Genomic DNA, 14693 nt, shown 5'->3' with positions numbered 1-14693 from the left:
AAATTCAGGACACTGACAAATTAGCTTTTTGCTTTCATGCCACTAGAATAGCCACTGTTCCCTCTCCTACCCGGGACTCAAGTCTGGACGGGGAGTGGGCAGGCTGTCTAAAAATTCACTGTCTGACTTTTTTTTTTGTTTAAAAAAAGAAAATCAGTTTTGAAAATAAGAGTTGCACATATTCACACAAAACTCAGGAACTGGGTACGTTTTATAGTACAGTAATAGATAACAAGTGAGACATGAGATTCATGGGTATAGTGGGAGCAGAAGAGATTACATAACAGTATAAATTGTAACATGATTACAAACATTGCAGTTCACTTGTTTCATCTTCCTTACAAGTTAATAACATGGTCCATGTTGTACCAGCATGACATGCATGAGAGACAATTGGAGGAGAATCAGTAAAATGATGGTTAGGAAAAGTGAGGATTTTTCTACTAAAATTTTTTGGAATGGAGGTGTGGGATATAGTCCCAAAAGAGAAGCGCTTACAAATTTTTGAGGCATTTTTTTGTCATCTCATCATTTCCTATTGTGCAATTTGAATTGAGCTTTATTTAGTTTAAGATGGTGTCTTGGGGTGCTTTTGGGCAGATTTAAGAAAAGTGGTGCTGCACAAAGTGCAGCACCACTTTCCTTGTGCCCCTTAGCACCCCTCTACCACCACCATGTGTGCGCTGTATTTAAAATATGGCGTGCATGGCGCAGGGTAGGGACAATATCGTCATTTTATGTTACGCTATTGATATGATCTGCAGGAGTAGCGCAAAAATGTTGGTGCTACACCTACAGAGTACATTGTGGCCCATTATATATAACTGTATGCCCCCTTTTAATGCCTGCTCTGAGCAGGCATTAAAAGTGCTGAAAGAAATGGTGCAAGGAAATCACTTGGATTTCCTCACAATATTTTTTCAGCCCGCCTAACGGGGAAAGACCCCCTTGCATGCATTATGCCTGGCACAGGCATAATTTAGCCCAAAGGTTTACAAAGTGCTGCAATGCAAGCAATGCACCACTTTGTAAATATGGCGCATGGGAAATGCCACCTTATCACCACATTTGCGTCAAAATAAATACCACAAATGTGGCACAAAGTGGTGCTAGGGGTTTATACATATGCCCCTCAATTTCCCTCTGCTTTGTACAGAAAGTAACTGTCAGCACCTAAAGATGCCAAAGGCGAGACCTATTGGCTATGTCAATCCTTGTTTAATAATCCAGTGCGCTTACAGGTGTAAATATTACTTTAGTCATGAAAACTGAATGTTTCTTTTCACAATGTTCTTTTCCACTACTAGGAGATACAACAAGTTCTGCAGATGAAAGCAAAGTACATAGACTGTCTTCTCCCACAGTGAAGCAGAATGCACGCCATTACAGCTCAATAGACTTTGTAGGCTTTAGGCATCAATCTTCCACCCTGGGATTCTTGATCCTGACAGTTGGAAAGAAATCTCATTCCGCCAAATTGCTTTCCAAACTCTGTCAAACTGCTTTGTTGACCTTCCTCCTGCACTCTTTCTGTCTTGTTCTACCCAGGTCTCCAAATCATCTTCCCACAATATTTGCAGGAGAAATTTGTCCAATCGGCCTTGAGCTATATTATGTGCAATGGTGAGGGAGAATACATCTGTCACAGCAGCCAGTGTGTGTGCCAATGTGCCGAAGAATACCCACAATGCAACTGCCCCATCACTGACATACAGATCATGGAGTATACTCTGGCCAACATGGGAAAGACCTGGACGGACGCCTACAAAGATTTTGAAAATTCAGGTATAAACATCAAAGTAGACATGTGTACATGTACTTATTTAATGTTTGTGTGATTGTTTATTCATGTATAAGTCACATTTAGAATAGAGAAGGCCCATGGGAACAACAACGCCAATACGTATTACGCAAAAGACATATAAAGCAGGTCAATATGGATCCAACACCGAATTGTAGAGGTAGGTGGGTCGAAGTATTTGGTATGAACAACATGCAAATGTGTAACATAGCAAAAATTAACATAGCAGACCCTCTACAGACATGGGTATGTACACAGATCCCTAAATAATATGCTGCTGGTTTTAGTGAGATGGAAAATCAACATCAAAAGTTGAGAATGAGAGAGGTACATCACCGAATATCAAGCGAAGAACGAAATCTGGTTGCTGAAAGCTAGTGTGAAGTGTGGGAGATAGTTTTAATTAAATAATTGGTATTTCAGTTCCCTTTTGAAGAATAAAGGTGAGGCTGGTGTAAACAGAAGTAGGGATTGCAATCCAGACGGTGTGAGAACATTCAAAGAGTGAATGACTTGTGGTTTGTGTTGTTTTCGAAGGCAGGGGTCGCGATAAAAGTATGACAGGTACACAGCCACAGAATACTCGCGATCCCATTGGACTCATACACGTTTTGGACAAGTAAAGGGAACTGTTGAGAGTGTGGGGGTTTGTGACCTAAGTAGGCTCATTTGTAGAGGTTTGTGCTATCTATGGGAAGCCATCTCAAAAGGTAAGCTGTGGGTGATATGATTCAACCATTTTCTCCCAGAAACAAATCGAGCTGTGGCATGAACGTCTCTTTAAGGGGAACAAGACAGAATTTATGAATAAGAATATGAATCATGGTTATTGTATCCCTTTTATATATAATTTAGTAATTTACAGCCCACGCGCTCTCTGAGTTAGGGTTGTCTTTGCTTGCATGTTGTAGGAGTTACCACAAGAAGAAAAAAAAAATTTGATCTTTTTCATTTTCTTTGGCTATAACAATATTGTTAGCTCAGTTCAAAGCCAGCCCTGTTAATATGGGTTTCCTTACCTCTGTGCAATGTTTTTCCCAAAGCAATCGAAGAGCCTTTTGCTAAATTTGCTGACAATAAATATTCAGTGTTAGAATAAATGTATGACATTTGTCTCAGAGGGGACGAGGCTGATGCCCGCTGTGCGTTCTGATTCCAGGTCTGACACTGTGACCCTCATTACTAGTAGCCTGATAATTGGTATGCTAATTATCACAGCTGATAAAATCCAACTCCGCCCAGTCGAACTTACCAGGTATGATAAATACAATGCAGTTCTGAGTTTTTGTAGAATACCAAACAGATTTTGGTACTTACCATGGCAAAATCAACATATTCCGGTAAATACCTGTAATTTTCACCATTATATATATTGGGAGGTTTGATCTGCCGGTATTTATCACAGAAATCATACCTGTGATGTGTGCGGTAGCAGAAGTTACCTCACATATCACAATTAACTGAACCACTCATAATAGGGGTCTATAGGGGTTCATAGAGAGTGCATGTTCTGGTTTAGGGAGTTACTGGCCAAACAACGTCCAGCGTGTCAAGATGTTTTTTTTTTTTTCTGTTGCTAAAAGAGACTCCAACTTTGTGAGTTTGTTTTTATGAAACAAAAAAAAAAAAAACGTTACTGCATGGGAGTATTGACTATGGCAATGGCTCTTCTAGATGCACAGAGATCTTGGCCCGCTTGCTGCAGAACTTTAAATATGGTAAATTGTAGTCTTCCAGGACAGTGAAGTACATCCTTTTACTGTCCTGAAGAAATCGTATGCAGCCTGACCATACCTCAATAACCCCAATGTTTCCATCGGTTATTCCTCGAAACTCCACGGAAAGATAAAAATTAGGGGTCGATGTATCATAGCGAATCTAGCGGCATTTGCTGAAACGGAATTCTTGAAGTTACAGCAAAATCATGCCAGTTTACATGGGATAACATGAGGAGTATAAACCATCATTTAGCGCTATTTTTTTGGCACAAAATGCACCCTCACGTCCAAAAATGGAACTGATGATGCATTTTGCTCTAAGAAAATAGCACTAAATGCAACAGAACACGAACAGCAGTATACAGTAGCTGCCCACACTAATAAATGCATTGTTCCTGTGATCCTGTGGTAGGATATTTTTTCCAAATTATTTATAATTACATGAACGGGCATAATCATATAATTTTCTGTAATTTTGCATCAAAATAGCAACATGGAATTACCAGCATTACTATAGTTACTCGACATAATTAAAATTTCACCCAAGCCTAATTAAACTGTGGCCGAAAATGACTTTCGGTAGGAAAAACTCTTTGTCAACTTTTTCTGGTATGTTTCAGGCATGATTGGCATCACTTCTAAGATCATTTGTCCCTTTAGCAGGCACTGATCCATTGCTCCTCAGTTAGGTTTGCACTTTTGACATTTACACATATAATTACACTTTTATGTTTATGCTCCGATCCATGAGTCAGGATTAACCAACCTTTCTCAAAATTAGGCAAGAATAGTCTTCTTCTTTTTCATTGCATTGTATTTAGCCATAGCAAATATACTCAGTATTTCATTAATTCCAAGTAAGAGTATCATCTACATTATCTTATCAATTTAAACAATTATGAATCATGACCAAATTGTACTGCGCAGGGTAATCGTCATCACCACTAAGTATGCAGTCTCATGGTGGCAATAAAAAACAGTACATCCCATTTATTTCTATTTATGGAAAATACATGCATTTCAACCAAAAATTGAAAAGCTATATTACATTGAAAGGAGCAAGAGGAGCATGAACATTAAGACTTAAACCGTAATATTATTCCACAGGATAAAGGAAATGGAACCCTCGGGGGAAACATAATTGAGGAATTTAGGCTGCAAAGAGAAAGGCAAATGAAGGTCAAGGGTCTATGTAGGACATATTGCTTGAAAAACCATGAGGAAAATAAGAAAAAAAAAAGGTGATCCAAATTTGCTCTCCTAAATAAATCTTCATTATTTTAAAGTAAAAATGATTGAGTTATATAAATATTAACATTTTGATTTATTTTGTTATAGACAACATCGTTCGGTCCTTCATTTATTTAGTCCCCAGCATTAGTGAGTACGTTAATCGGGCTGAGCTTGCACTACACTGGGTTGATCATCTCACTTCTGTCTCTGTTCCGGGCTGTCCAATTTGAACAGTACCCAGAGGCCATCAGATGTTACTTGCTGTGCTCAGTAAGGGCCAGATGTAGGTAGGTTTCAAATTGCGACTTGCAATTTGCGAGTCATAGCGACTTGCAAATTGCAACTCGCAATATGAAATGCAGAAAGGTGTCTCAGACACCTTCTGCGACTCGCTATGTGGTCGCAAAGACCCACCTCATGAATATTTATGAGGTGGGTCGCAGTTTGCAACCCCATAGCGAGTCTAGGCACTCACAGGGATGGTGGCCTGCTGGAGACAGCAGACAACCATGCCCGTGACTGCTTTTTTAATAAAGTAGTTTTTTTTTTTCTTTTTGCAGCCCGTTTTCCTTAAAGGAAAACGAGCTGCAAAAAGAAAAAATACCGAAACCATTTAGTTTCGTTTTTTTGGGCATTCACAAAGGGGAAGGGGTCCCATGGGGACCCCTTCCCTTTTGCGAATGAGTTACCATCCACTTCAAGTGGATGGTAACTGCGAGTTGGTTTGCGACCGCTTTCGTGGTCACAAAGCAACTCAGCATCGCGATGCGGTCGCAAATAGGAAGGGAACACCCCTTCCTATTTGCGAGTCGGAATCACATTTTGCGAGTCGGTACCGACTCACAAAATGTGACTCTGCATCGCGATGGCCGTTTTGCATGTCGCAAACTGAGTTTTTCGCAGTTTGCGACATGCAAAACGGTTGCTACATCTGGCCCTTAATCCCCAAACTATATCTAAGTGGATCTCAAATAAATTTTCAAGTACATTGGTCCACCAGTTGCTAATACATGAATAGAGTGGGCAAGAGCAATAATTTCTCGCCTCCACCCCATAGTCACCACTAGTATTCCCTCAACCCTGAACCAGATAATGAAATTCTAACATTACAGCTCACATCCCACCTTAATCCCATTTCCTGCTCTGGTGGGGGATGGAGAGCCCAGTGCATGAGGGTTAATTGTGAGTTGATCAAGAAATTCCTTCTCACACACTTCTAAGAGTGTAGGGACCGTCCATTTTATGTTTAACCTTGACATTTGTGTGTACTTTTCTGTATCGCTCTTCCTGGTGGTGTTTTGCGCAGTTCGGCAGACTACCTTTACAACAGATAATGAGATATTACTCTATGCATTAAAATGTAGCTGGGGGAGGAGAGGTGCCACCGTTCATGATAATTTTGTGTTAATCTGAAGATCGAAGCATGAGAGGTTTGTGTGTGGCTACTACAAAAGGGCTGTATGTATCTATAGACAAATGACGAATGATAGTTCATCTTAGATTAATTCGTTTTTTATCACTTACTTTAGCCTATACAATGCTTACAACAATTGATAGCATTTCTTACTCTGTTCCCATGTGTCCAGTTTGTTTGAGATCTAGGCCTTTCCCTAGTGAGTTTTGTTGTTTGTCACCTTTCTACACCCTAATGCTTTCACTCTGTCATCCCAGTACACATCTCATAGTCTTTCACCTTTTGCTCACTGTCTTTAGTGCTAGAGCCTGGGACAGTGTTCAGAAGTCTGCCCCATACCTTGCACTGAGCTCAACACTGAGTTTACTGAAGCCTTTCTTTTTGTGGATGTGTTTTCACCAGATGAGTTCAAGTCATTCATGAAACGATTACCGAACAATCACTTCCTGACCATTGGGAGCATCCACCAGCACTGGGGGAATGACTGGGACCTGCAGACCCGCTACAAGCTGCTGCAGAGCTCCATGGACACCCAACGCCAGAAGATTCAACGAACTGCCCGTAAGCTCTTTGGCCTGAGTGTCCGCTGCAGGCACAACCCCAACCACCAGCTGCCTCGAGAAAGGTGGGTAACCGACATTGATGCCTTGTATAGCCTTTCTGTCATTTGAGAGACTATGGGAAGCAGATATCAGGATAGGTAAATAACCAGTAGAGCTAGGGATTCTGCTCATAGGACACAGCACTCCAGAATACATCAACCTAATGCATCAGTGGAGGTAAATATCCACAAGCCACTGTTGTGTGTGTGCAAGTAACGCCCCGTCTAGGGCCCTGATATAAGTTGTAGCTCTATATGCTATTAAACATAGACTCTAAGTTAAGAATGAGTGGGCGTTCTGGGCCTCTTTCCTACAGCTTTGCATCAACAGCAAAGATTGATGCAAAAATGTAGGGATTATGTTGAAAAGATGAGCTGCTACTCGGAAAAGATATTGCTATTTTCCTCTCCAAAGCAGTGGTAATAGAGGTGGAGCATAGGTTAGAATTGAAGGTAAACAAATGAGAGCGACAAAGAGAAGGGACAGATTACAGCCTGCATGAGACTGATTTTTATTGCTAATCGATCTTGTCCTAGTGTTGCCCAAACCAGGATCACATCACGATACATGCTATGGTGGAGGTGGGGTAGGGAAGATTTTTTTTTTATACTTTATTTTATCATGTTTATAATTGCACAGAACAGAAGAAAAGAAGGAACAATGGAAACATCAAATCATGCTTGGAGCGGGACCATAGATACTGTCACGAATAGTACACAACGCCAAGAGTAACTAGCATAGTTCTGCAATATTCATGTAGAGCTAATAGGGGATAGTCGGTAGAGAGGATAAGCTATTCTCACACCAATCTCTGTACTTGTATATAGTACAGCCAAATATATTGTCTCCCTAGGTAATCAAATGACAAAATTATGCATATGTGAGCTTTTTTTCAGAATGACCTCAAAATCAGGTCAGTTATGTTAAACAACAGGGGATGGACGTTGTCCAGACAACAAGCTGTCCAGCGGTTGCCAGGTGTTGCTTGGTTGCATACTGGAATGTTGGAGCTGGACATACAGCTCACTATATACATTGCAATCTATCAAGCCTGTATGCCACGCCATGGCCTGGCAGTAGTAGGGGCACTGACCCCTCCCATGGTTATGTGTCTCTTAGCCAAACAAAGTTATGACTGTAACCAATCTGGGGAATCTCATATACATATCCTAAGATGGCAATTAATGAGTCCGGTGCTAGGTGCATCCCAAGTACTCAAGTACTTGTTTTTTTATTGTGTCACGTGGGAGCATCTCCATGGCAGGTGTAGAAATCCAGCCTCAGGATGTCCACTCAGTGTGTCTCTGCACAAAGTCACATGAATCTGCAGTTCTCCTTTGCTATCAGGAGTGTAGTAGATCAAGTATAAGTACTTGAAATCAATTGTTCTGTGTCGACCGTTTAAAGAAACCTGGGTTTGCTGGCAACTGTAGTTTCATTGGGTGTCATTTAGTTGCCTGCCCAGCGTAATCCTCGCCAACGCATGATGCATTTTGGAAGATTGTTTGTTGGTGTGTGGAGTACTTCTCCATCAGAGAGATGGAGTAAGTTACTCTGTCACCCTGTGAAGGTGCCGCCCGCAAAATTTAGAAATTACCACCCAGCTGGCAGTTATTTCCAAAACGTTGCAGGACCGCTGTCATGGCAGCTTCTGTCAGTACTGTTTACAGTTTTGTGCATGGCTCCATCAACACGACAGAAGCATGCACCAAACTGTTTTCTTTTGCATTTCAAAAAGAAAATTCAGAAGGAGGATATTATTTTTGAACATCAAAAACAAGGCCAGTCTGGCCGCATTCAGCTTCAAGCTTTGCCCTGAGAGGCTGGAAGGTTGCAGGAAGGGGTGCTTTTGTTACTGGGGAGCAGTTTTGTTGCATGCAGCAGTTTTAAAAACACTGCCGATTTCCTTGTTTATCCAACAGTTTTCAGGCAACAATAACAGTGTCAAGATAACTAGGGTGAATAATGTACCTGCTAGAGAAGGATCAGGGTTTTGACTAGTGGCAATTCTGACTCATCTAAGGTAGCACAGAGGGTTAATATACCTGCTGCAAAGAAAGTGTACTATGCATATCACAGAACAGTATTTTATGAGAATAGTTCAGTGGGATACTGCTTTTGTCACAGAGCTCCTTTTGTTACTGTGCAGTTCATAAATTACAATATAATCTAGCACAGTGAGCTATGAACTGCCATCAAAGAGCTGCAAGAAAACTGCATGGCGCAGGTTAGAAAGTTATGTTTTTTGCCCAGTCTTTGATTATCATAATTTTTCTAAAAAGGGTTTGTTTGTGAAGAAATAAATTGTTATTAGTAAAGTCAACCCTAACCACTGTATTACATTCAGAATCCAGAATTTATGCTTCCCCAGACCAGCACTCTTCAAAAGTGCCTACCAGTGTAGATGACGTGAATCCTACAACTTGTGGTCCCCTTTGTCAACATTTTCTATACACTGATTTCCACATGTATGATTCATTGTCTCTATATATGTGTGCAATGTAAAGTTCTTCAACACCCTATGCTGGTAAGCGAGGTGCTATAAAACAAATGAAACATTTGTGAGAGAGGGCTTCTAGAGAGATGTTAGAGGGTGATGGTGAGGGAATCATTGAAGAACCCCAATAAAGACTGCTGTACCCTGGTACACTGTAAGGTTGTCATTTACTATGCTTTAAAAATCAATACATTTGAATATATAATGAAAAAGTGTTGATGAATGCACCATTTTTTAGGCTTTTTCCCATATTCTCTTGGCGTGGGGGAACGCCCAATCCCTATTGTAGCGGTCAGGCTCACTCGCTATGCTCCCTGTTGGGGGCCTGTCTGACAAAAGTAGCTACGGCTGCATTGGTGTCCCAGTCCGAACGTGATAAAAAGAAAACTGCCCCTCTCCCCATAGCATTACTCTTTAGTGGAGAGGGAGCATTTAGCACTAATCCTGGTGGTGATCTAAATCAGGTGAGTGGAATTGGAAGTCTGCTTCCGATGACCTATACTTCATAGGTCCGTTGGAGGTGCTTAATCATGGCAGAGGCGGAACAGTTTCTGCCATGATTAAACCTACGGTCCGCCCGCATATAATCTTGGTGGACGGATCATTGACTTGATGACATAGATGCTCTGTGTGCATCTAAACCGCCAAAGTTTAAATCAGACCTAATTGCTTTATCCCATGAGGGACAATGATATGAAAGCTGTGTCAGCTCACGAGGAACACCAGGTAACTCTCTCAGAAGTTGTTTTAGCATCATTTGAAGCCCTTGGTGGAGGAAATCATCTAGTGGAGGACCCCTGGCTGTCCCAACAAACTCTTCAAATGGCAAACTGGCCACTGTGAAATAGTTTTCCCAGTGAGGTGACCCCTCTTTAGCCTTAGCAGTGAGAGGGATATGTAGGTTGCCGATAAGGAGTAGGTAGGGTGAGTACAGTTGCTGTAGCGCCTCCATGTGCCACATTAGCATCATTTGTTTACGCTAATGTGGCCCTACAAGGCCAAAATCCCTGCGCCATATTTACAAAGTGGTGCAATGCATGCATTGCACCACTTTGTAACCCTTTGCACCACATTATGCCTATGTCAGGCATAATGTATGCAAAGGGGGCGTTCCCCCATTAGGGGGGCTGGAAAAATGGCACAAGGAAATCTAAAAGTTTTCCTTGTGCCATTTTTTTGGCACTTTTAATGCCTGCTCAGAGCATGCATTAAAAGGGGGCACACCATTGTTTACAATAGGCCCCTATGTACTCTGCAGGAGTAGGACCAACATTTTGGAATTACTCCTGCACAGTACATCACATGCGCCCTGGTGCGCCATATTTTAAATATGGTGTACACATGGTGGCACTAGGGGGGCAGTAAAGGGCTCAAGAAAAGTGGCACTGCACTGTGTGCAGCACCACTTTTCTTAAATATGCCCCTAACTGTGCCTGTGCGCAATTATTGTAAAGGAGGGGGCCTGGCACTTCAGGTCTGCCGTCCTGAAAAAGGAGAACAAATGCAGACCATTTAAACTCTAGGCTGTTTGCCTGCCCATTTTGTTCTGATCAATAGCGACTGAGATGTGGCACATAAAGGAGCATATTTAAGAAAAGTGTCACTGCACACAGGAGCAAGGTAGAGAGCAATAACTTCATTTTTTTACTCTATTGGTGTACTCTGCGGGAGTAGTGCCAAAAAGTTGGCGCTACTTCTGCAGAGTACAAAGGGGCCCATTGTATTCAATGGCATGCCCCCTTTTAACGCTTGCTCTGAGGAGGTGTTAAAAGTGCTGAAAAAAATGACGCAAGGAAATCTGTTAGCTTTCCTTGCACTATTTTTTGGGCCCCTCTAACACAGGGGTATGCCCCCTTTGCATACGTTATGCGTAGCGCAGGCATAATGTAGCACAGAGTTCGAAGTGGCACCGTTTATGCATTGCGCCACTTTGTAAATATGGCGCTGCCTTTTTGGCCTTCTAACGCCACATTAGAGCAAAAAAATGACACTAATGTGGCATTAGAATGGCGATAGGGGCTCTTGAACATGCCCCATAGTGTGCAGGAGGAGGTCAAAAAGATCAAAATTTTGGCATGAGAAGAATAATTCTGCCAACCATACTTAGAGAGAATTTTAACCAATGTTCTAAATGCCTGTAAACATGTTGAAGGTTCCACCATAGTTCTCTCTCTGTATAGGTTCACGTTCTGAGTAGATCTGGATATCAAGGTATTTAAGAGATGTTGTGGATCATTACACTGGGTGTTTGAGCTCACACTAATGTGTATTATGTGTTAGGGGAAGTATAGAGAAATATGTTGTTCAACCCTCATTAAGGAGTAACTCGAACAGGATGTATTAACATTATTAATGTTTGCTCTCATTTAGATTAGGCCTCATAAAAGGCAGAGATTGACTTAGCTTTTGCTTTAGAGTAAGGGTTGACTCGAAGATGAACACTGGCCCAGTAAGACATTAGAAGCATATATATCTCTATATAGATTCTAGACATCTTATTCGCCACTAAAAGATGGTATGGCTTGAAAATCCTATTAGAAACTCTTCATCTCAATTGGTTTTCCATTTCCTTTCCCTGCGAATATTGTCCCTGACAAAAAATGTCACTCTTCGTTTAAGAAAAATACCTGTGCATCTTAATTCTCTCCCTACTCTCCCTTTCTTTTAGTCCTGTTTCTCAGTCATATGTCATGCTATGATACCCATTCGCACAACTGCAGTGTATTCCCTGATTGTCTCCCATGACATCCGTCTCCTGTGAACTTACTTTTGCTCTCTTCCTGTAGTTCCTTATTTCCATCTGTTAGCTGTCCTGGTCGGCAATTCAATCCATCTCCTGTTCTTCTCCATCAGAACTCACTCTCTTATCTACCCTTATTCTTCGTCTTTTTACCCCACCACACAACACTTTAAATCACCTGTCCTCTTTGTGCCTCTCTACCTCATAGTTTGACCATCTTTATTGCCTATCTCTCTTCATTGCTACTTATCCCTCTTCATACTCTGGGGCATATTTATACTATATTTGTGCAGAATTTGCATCATTATTTTTACACAAATTCTGTGCAAACTTAACTCCATATTATTATTTTGACGCTAGACATGTCTATCATCAAAATATTGGAGTTAGCACCATTTTTTGGATGCGTGCACAGACATTGCATCAATGAGGTGCAAGGTAGGCGTTCCCATCTAAAAAAATGGTGCTAAACCCATAGCCCCATATTTATCCCCTGTGCTAAAATGATGCACGGGTAGGAGGAGGGGCTAAATAATGGTGCAAAGCTTGCTTTGTACCATTATTTAATGCCTGGGTCAGACCAGATGTTAGGGGACCTGTGGACCCATTTCCATGGTTAAACACCATAGAATGGGCCCACATGTGCCCTCCTCAAGCCCCAGGAAAACCCCCACCCACACCAGAGGTGCACCAGAGGATGGGGACCCTATCCCAGGTAAGTAGGGTAAGTATAGGTAAGTATTTAAAGAAATATATTATAAGTGCCATTGGGGGCCCAGACATGGGCCCCCCGGCATGGCACTGGGTGCAATGGCCATGCCCAAGGGACCCTTGTCCCCTGTGCTGGCCATTGGGGTGATGGGCATGACTCCTGTCTTTTATCAGACAGGAGTCATGTGGTATGGATGGTTTTGCATCAGGAAATGACGCTAGGCTGGTTAACAGCATTATTTTTGCCTTTAACCAGCCTAGTGTCAATGTTTGAGGCAAAACCTCCTTCACCCATGCTGCCATCCCCACTTGGCTAACGTCATTTTTTCTGACGCTAGCTGGCGCTTTGGAACGGCGCAAGCCGGCGCTATACTTTTTGCTGCAGAACTGCATTTCCTTAGTTTTGTGGCAAAAAGTATGAATATGGGCCTCAGTCTCCTACGTCCCTCTTCGCCACTCCCCACTTTCCTTCTCCAGTTTATTTCTATGAGCTTTCTCTAGCCAACACCTGTAAAACTTCTCCTTTTCACTCCTGTTTACATGTTCCTCTTCATTATGTAAATGCCTTAGTCACAAGTCATTCTCCTGTCCAATTCTTCTATCCCTCAATACCTTTCTGTTTTCATCACCATTCCAGCTACAACTGGAAGAGCTATTTATAATCTGGTCTTTGTCCTACTGTAGTCTCCTCCTGCCCACCAGCTGTTCTCCTCCTTCCCATGGCTCACTCCATGCTAGGCTTCTCTTTGTGACCTCTTCCCTTCATCTCTTTTGGCTATTTTCCCATGTCTCTCCCCACCATCTGTCAGAAAACTCTGACCACGCCATTGCCGCAAACATTTACAATTCGCTTGATGTAGTGGGTCAAGAACCCGCTCTACATAATATATACATATTATAGAAAGGAGAGGAGAAGGGAATTGGCAGGGAGCAGGCAAGGGTCTGGAAGTTGCAAAACATCAAGAAACAAAAGGCATTAATTTTGTCAAAATAATATAACTCAGTAGAAACGGGGAAATGTTTAGCATGAAGTACTTGGAAGTAGGCAAGTAATCAGGAAGAAATCGAGACAAGCATGTAACCAATGTGGGACACTGAGGAAAGATAGAAGATGTAAGAATTGATCAGGGAGAATGCAGACGCGATAGAAGTATCCAAGATATAGATGGGAGAAAAAAAAGAATGAGATTTAGGCAAGAACAAAACAAACAAAAGGTAAGTTAGGAAACATAGAAAATATATATCTAGATATAGAGATTCAGGTTTGCAAGGAAGAGGGAGAGACTAAACTAGGAGCCGAGGGCTGATTTAATATTTGACTGTGTTGGAGTGTATTGGACTGTGTTGAGTACTCAGTATTTACTTATAGGCAGAATTGCAGCTAGCACTCTTTGAAACTGCTTTGATTATGTTTGTTCATTTGTTTGGTTTAGTCTTCCCTTATTTCTGGAATGACAAATGGCAATAAAATATTCTGGAGTGCGCTTTTAGAGGCATGTATCTTCTTGGATGCCTTGACCTTTACCCCTGATTTCAGTGTTTGAGCAATTGCTCCATCCCCGCAGCCTTTCTGTGTCTGCAGCAGTGCACTATGTGGCGAATGAAGAGCAATGGGTCCTTTGGGAGCAATGTGCAAAATAGTGTTTCTAGTTGAGGGGAGACGGGTAAAGCTATATAATGTGCGGGAATCCCATTAATAGACGTAAGTACATTTATATCGCAGGTAGATGAATTACCTAACGCTGTGTCAATTGAACAAACGTACTGGACATAAAACCGAAAGAAAAAGTATTGAGCTCATGTAATGGAATAATATTCAGTTCAGTATTAGATAAAAATGAAGGCAATCAATGTGGCTATCTGCACAAAGAGCTACATGTGCAAGAATGTGTAAATATGCAGTGCTCAGGTAATAGCTAATAAAGCGAGACAATGTGAGATATAGTAAAGCAGTTCTGTCCAAAGATGGCCGTCTCG

General features: G+C 41.7%; 1 protein-coding gene across 1 annotated transcript in view; it reads left to right on the top strand.

The window, feature by feature from the left end:
* BRINP1 (BMP/retinoic acid inducible neural specific 1) overlaps window positions 1-14693 on the top strand; it is a 352354-nt gene that overhangs the window by 324898 nt on the left and 12763 nt on the right. Inside the window, exons 6-7 of the mRNA XM_069241525.1 lie at window positions 1549-1785; window positions 6569-6791. Of these exons, the coding sequence (XP_069097626.1) occupies window positions 1549-1785; window positions 6569-6791 (460 nt within the window). The remainder of the gene's footprint in view (window positions 1-1548; window positions 1786-6568; window positions 6792-14693) is intronic.

Source organism: Pleurodeles waltl, chromosome 6 (assembly GCF_031143425.1).
Source record: "Pleurodeles waltl isolate 20211129_DDA chromosome 6, aPleWal1.hap1.20221129, whole genome shotgun sequence".
Lineage (NCBI taxonomy): Eukaryota > Metazoa > Chordata > Amphibia > Caudata > Salamandridae > Pleurodeles > Pleurodeles waltl.
Note: the sequence above shows the minus strand (reverse complement) of the source record. Positions and strands in the feature narration are given on the sequence as shown.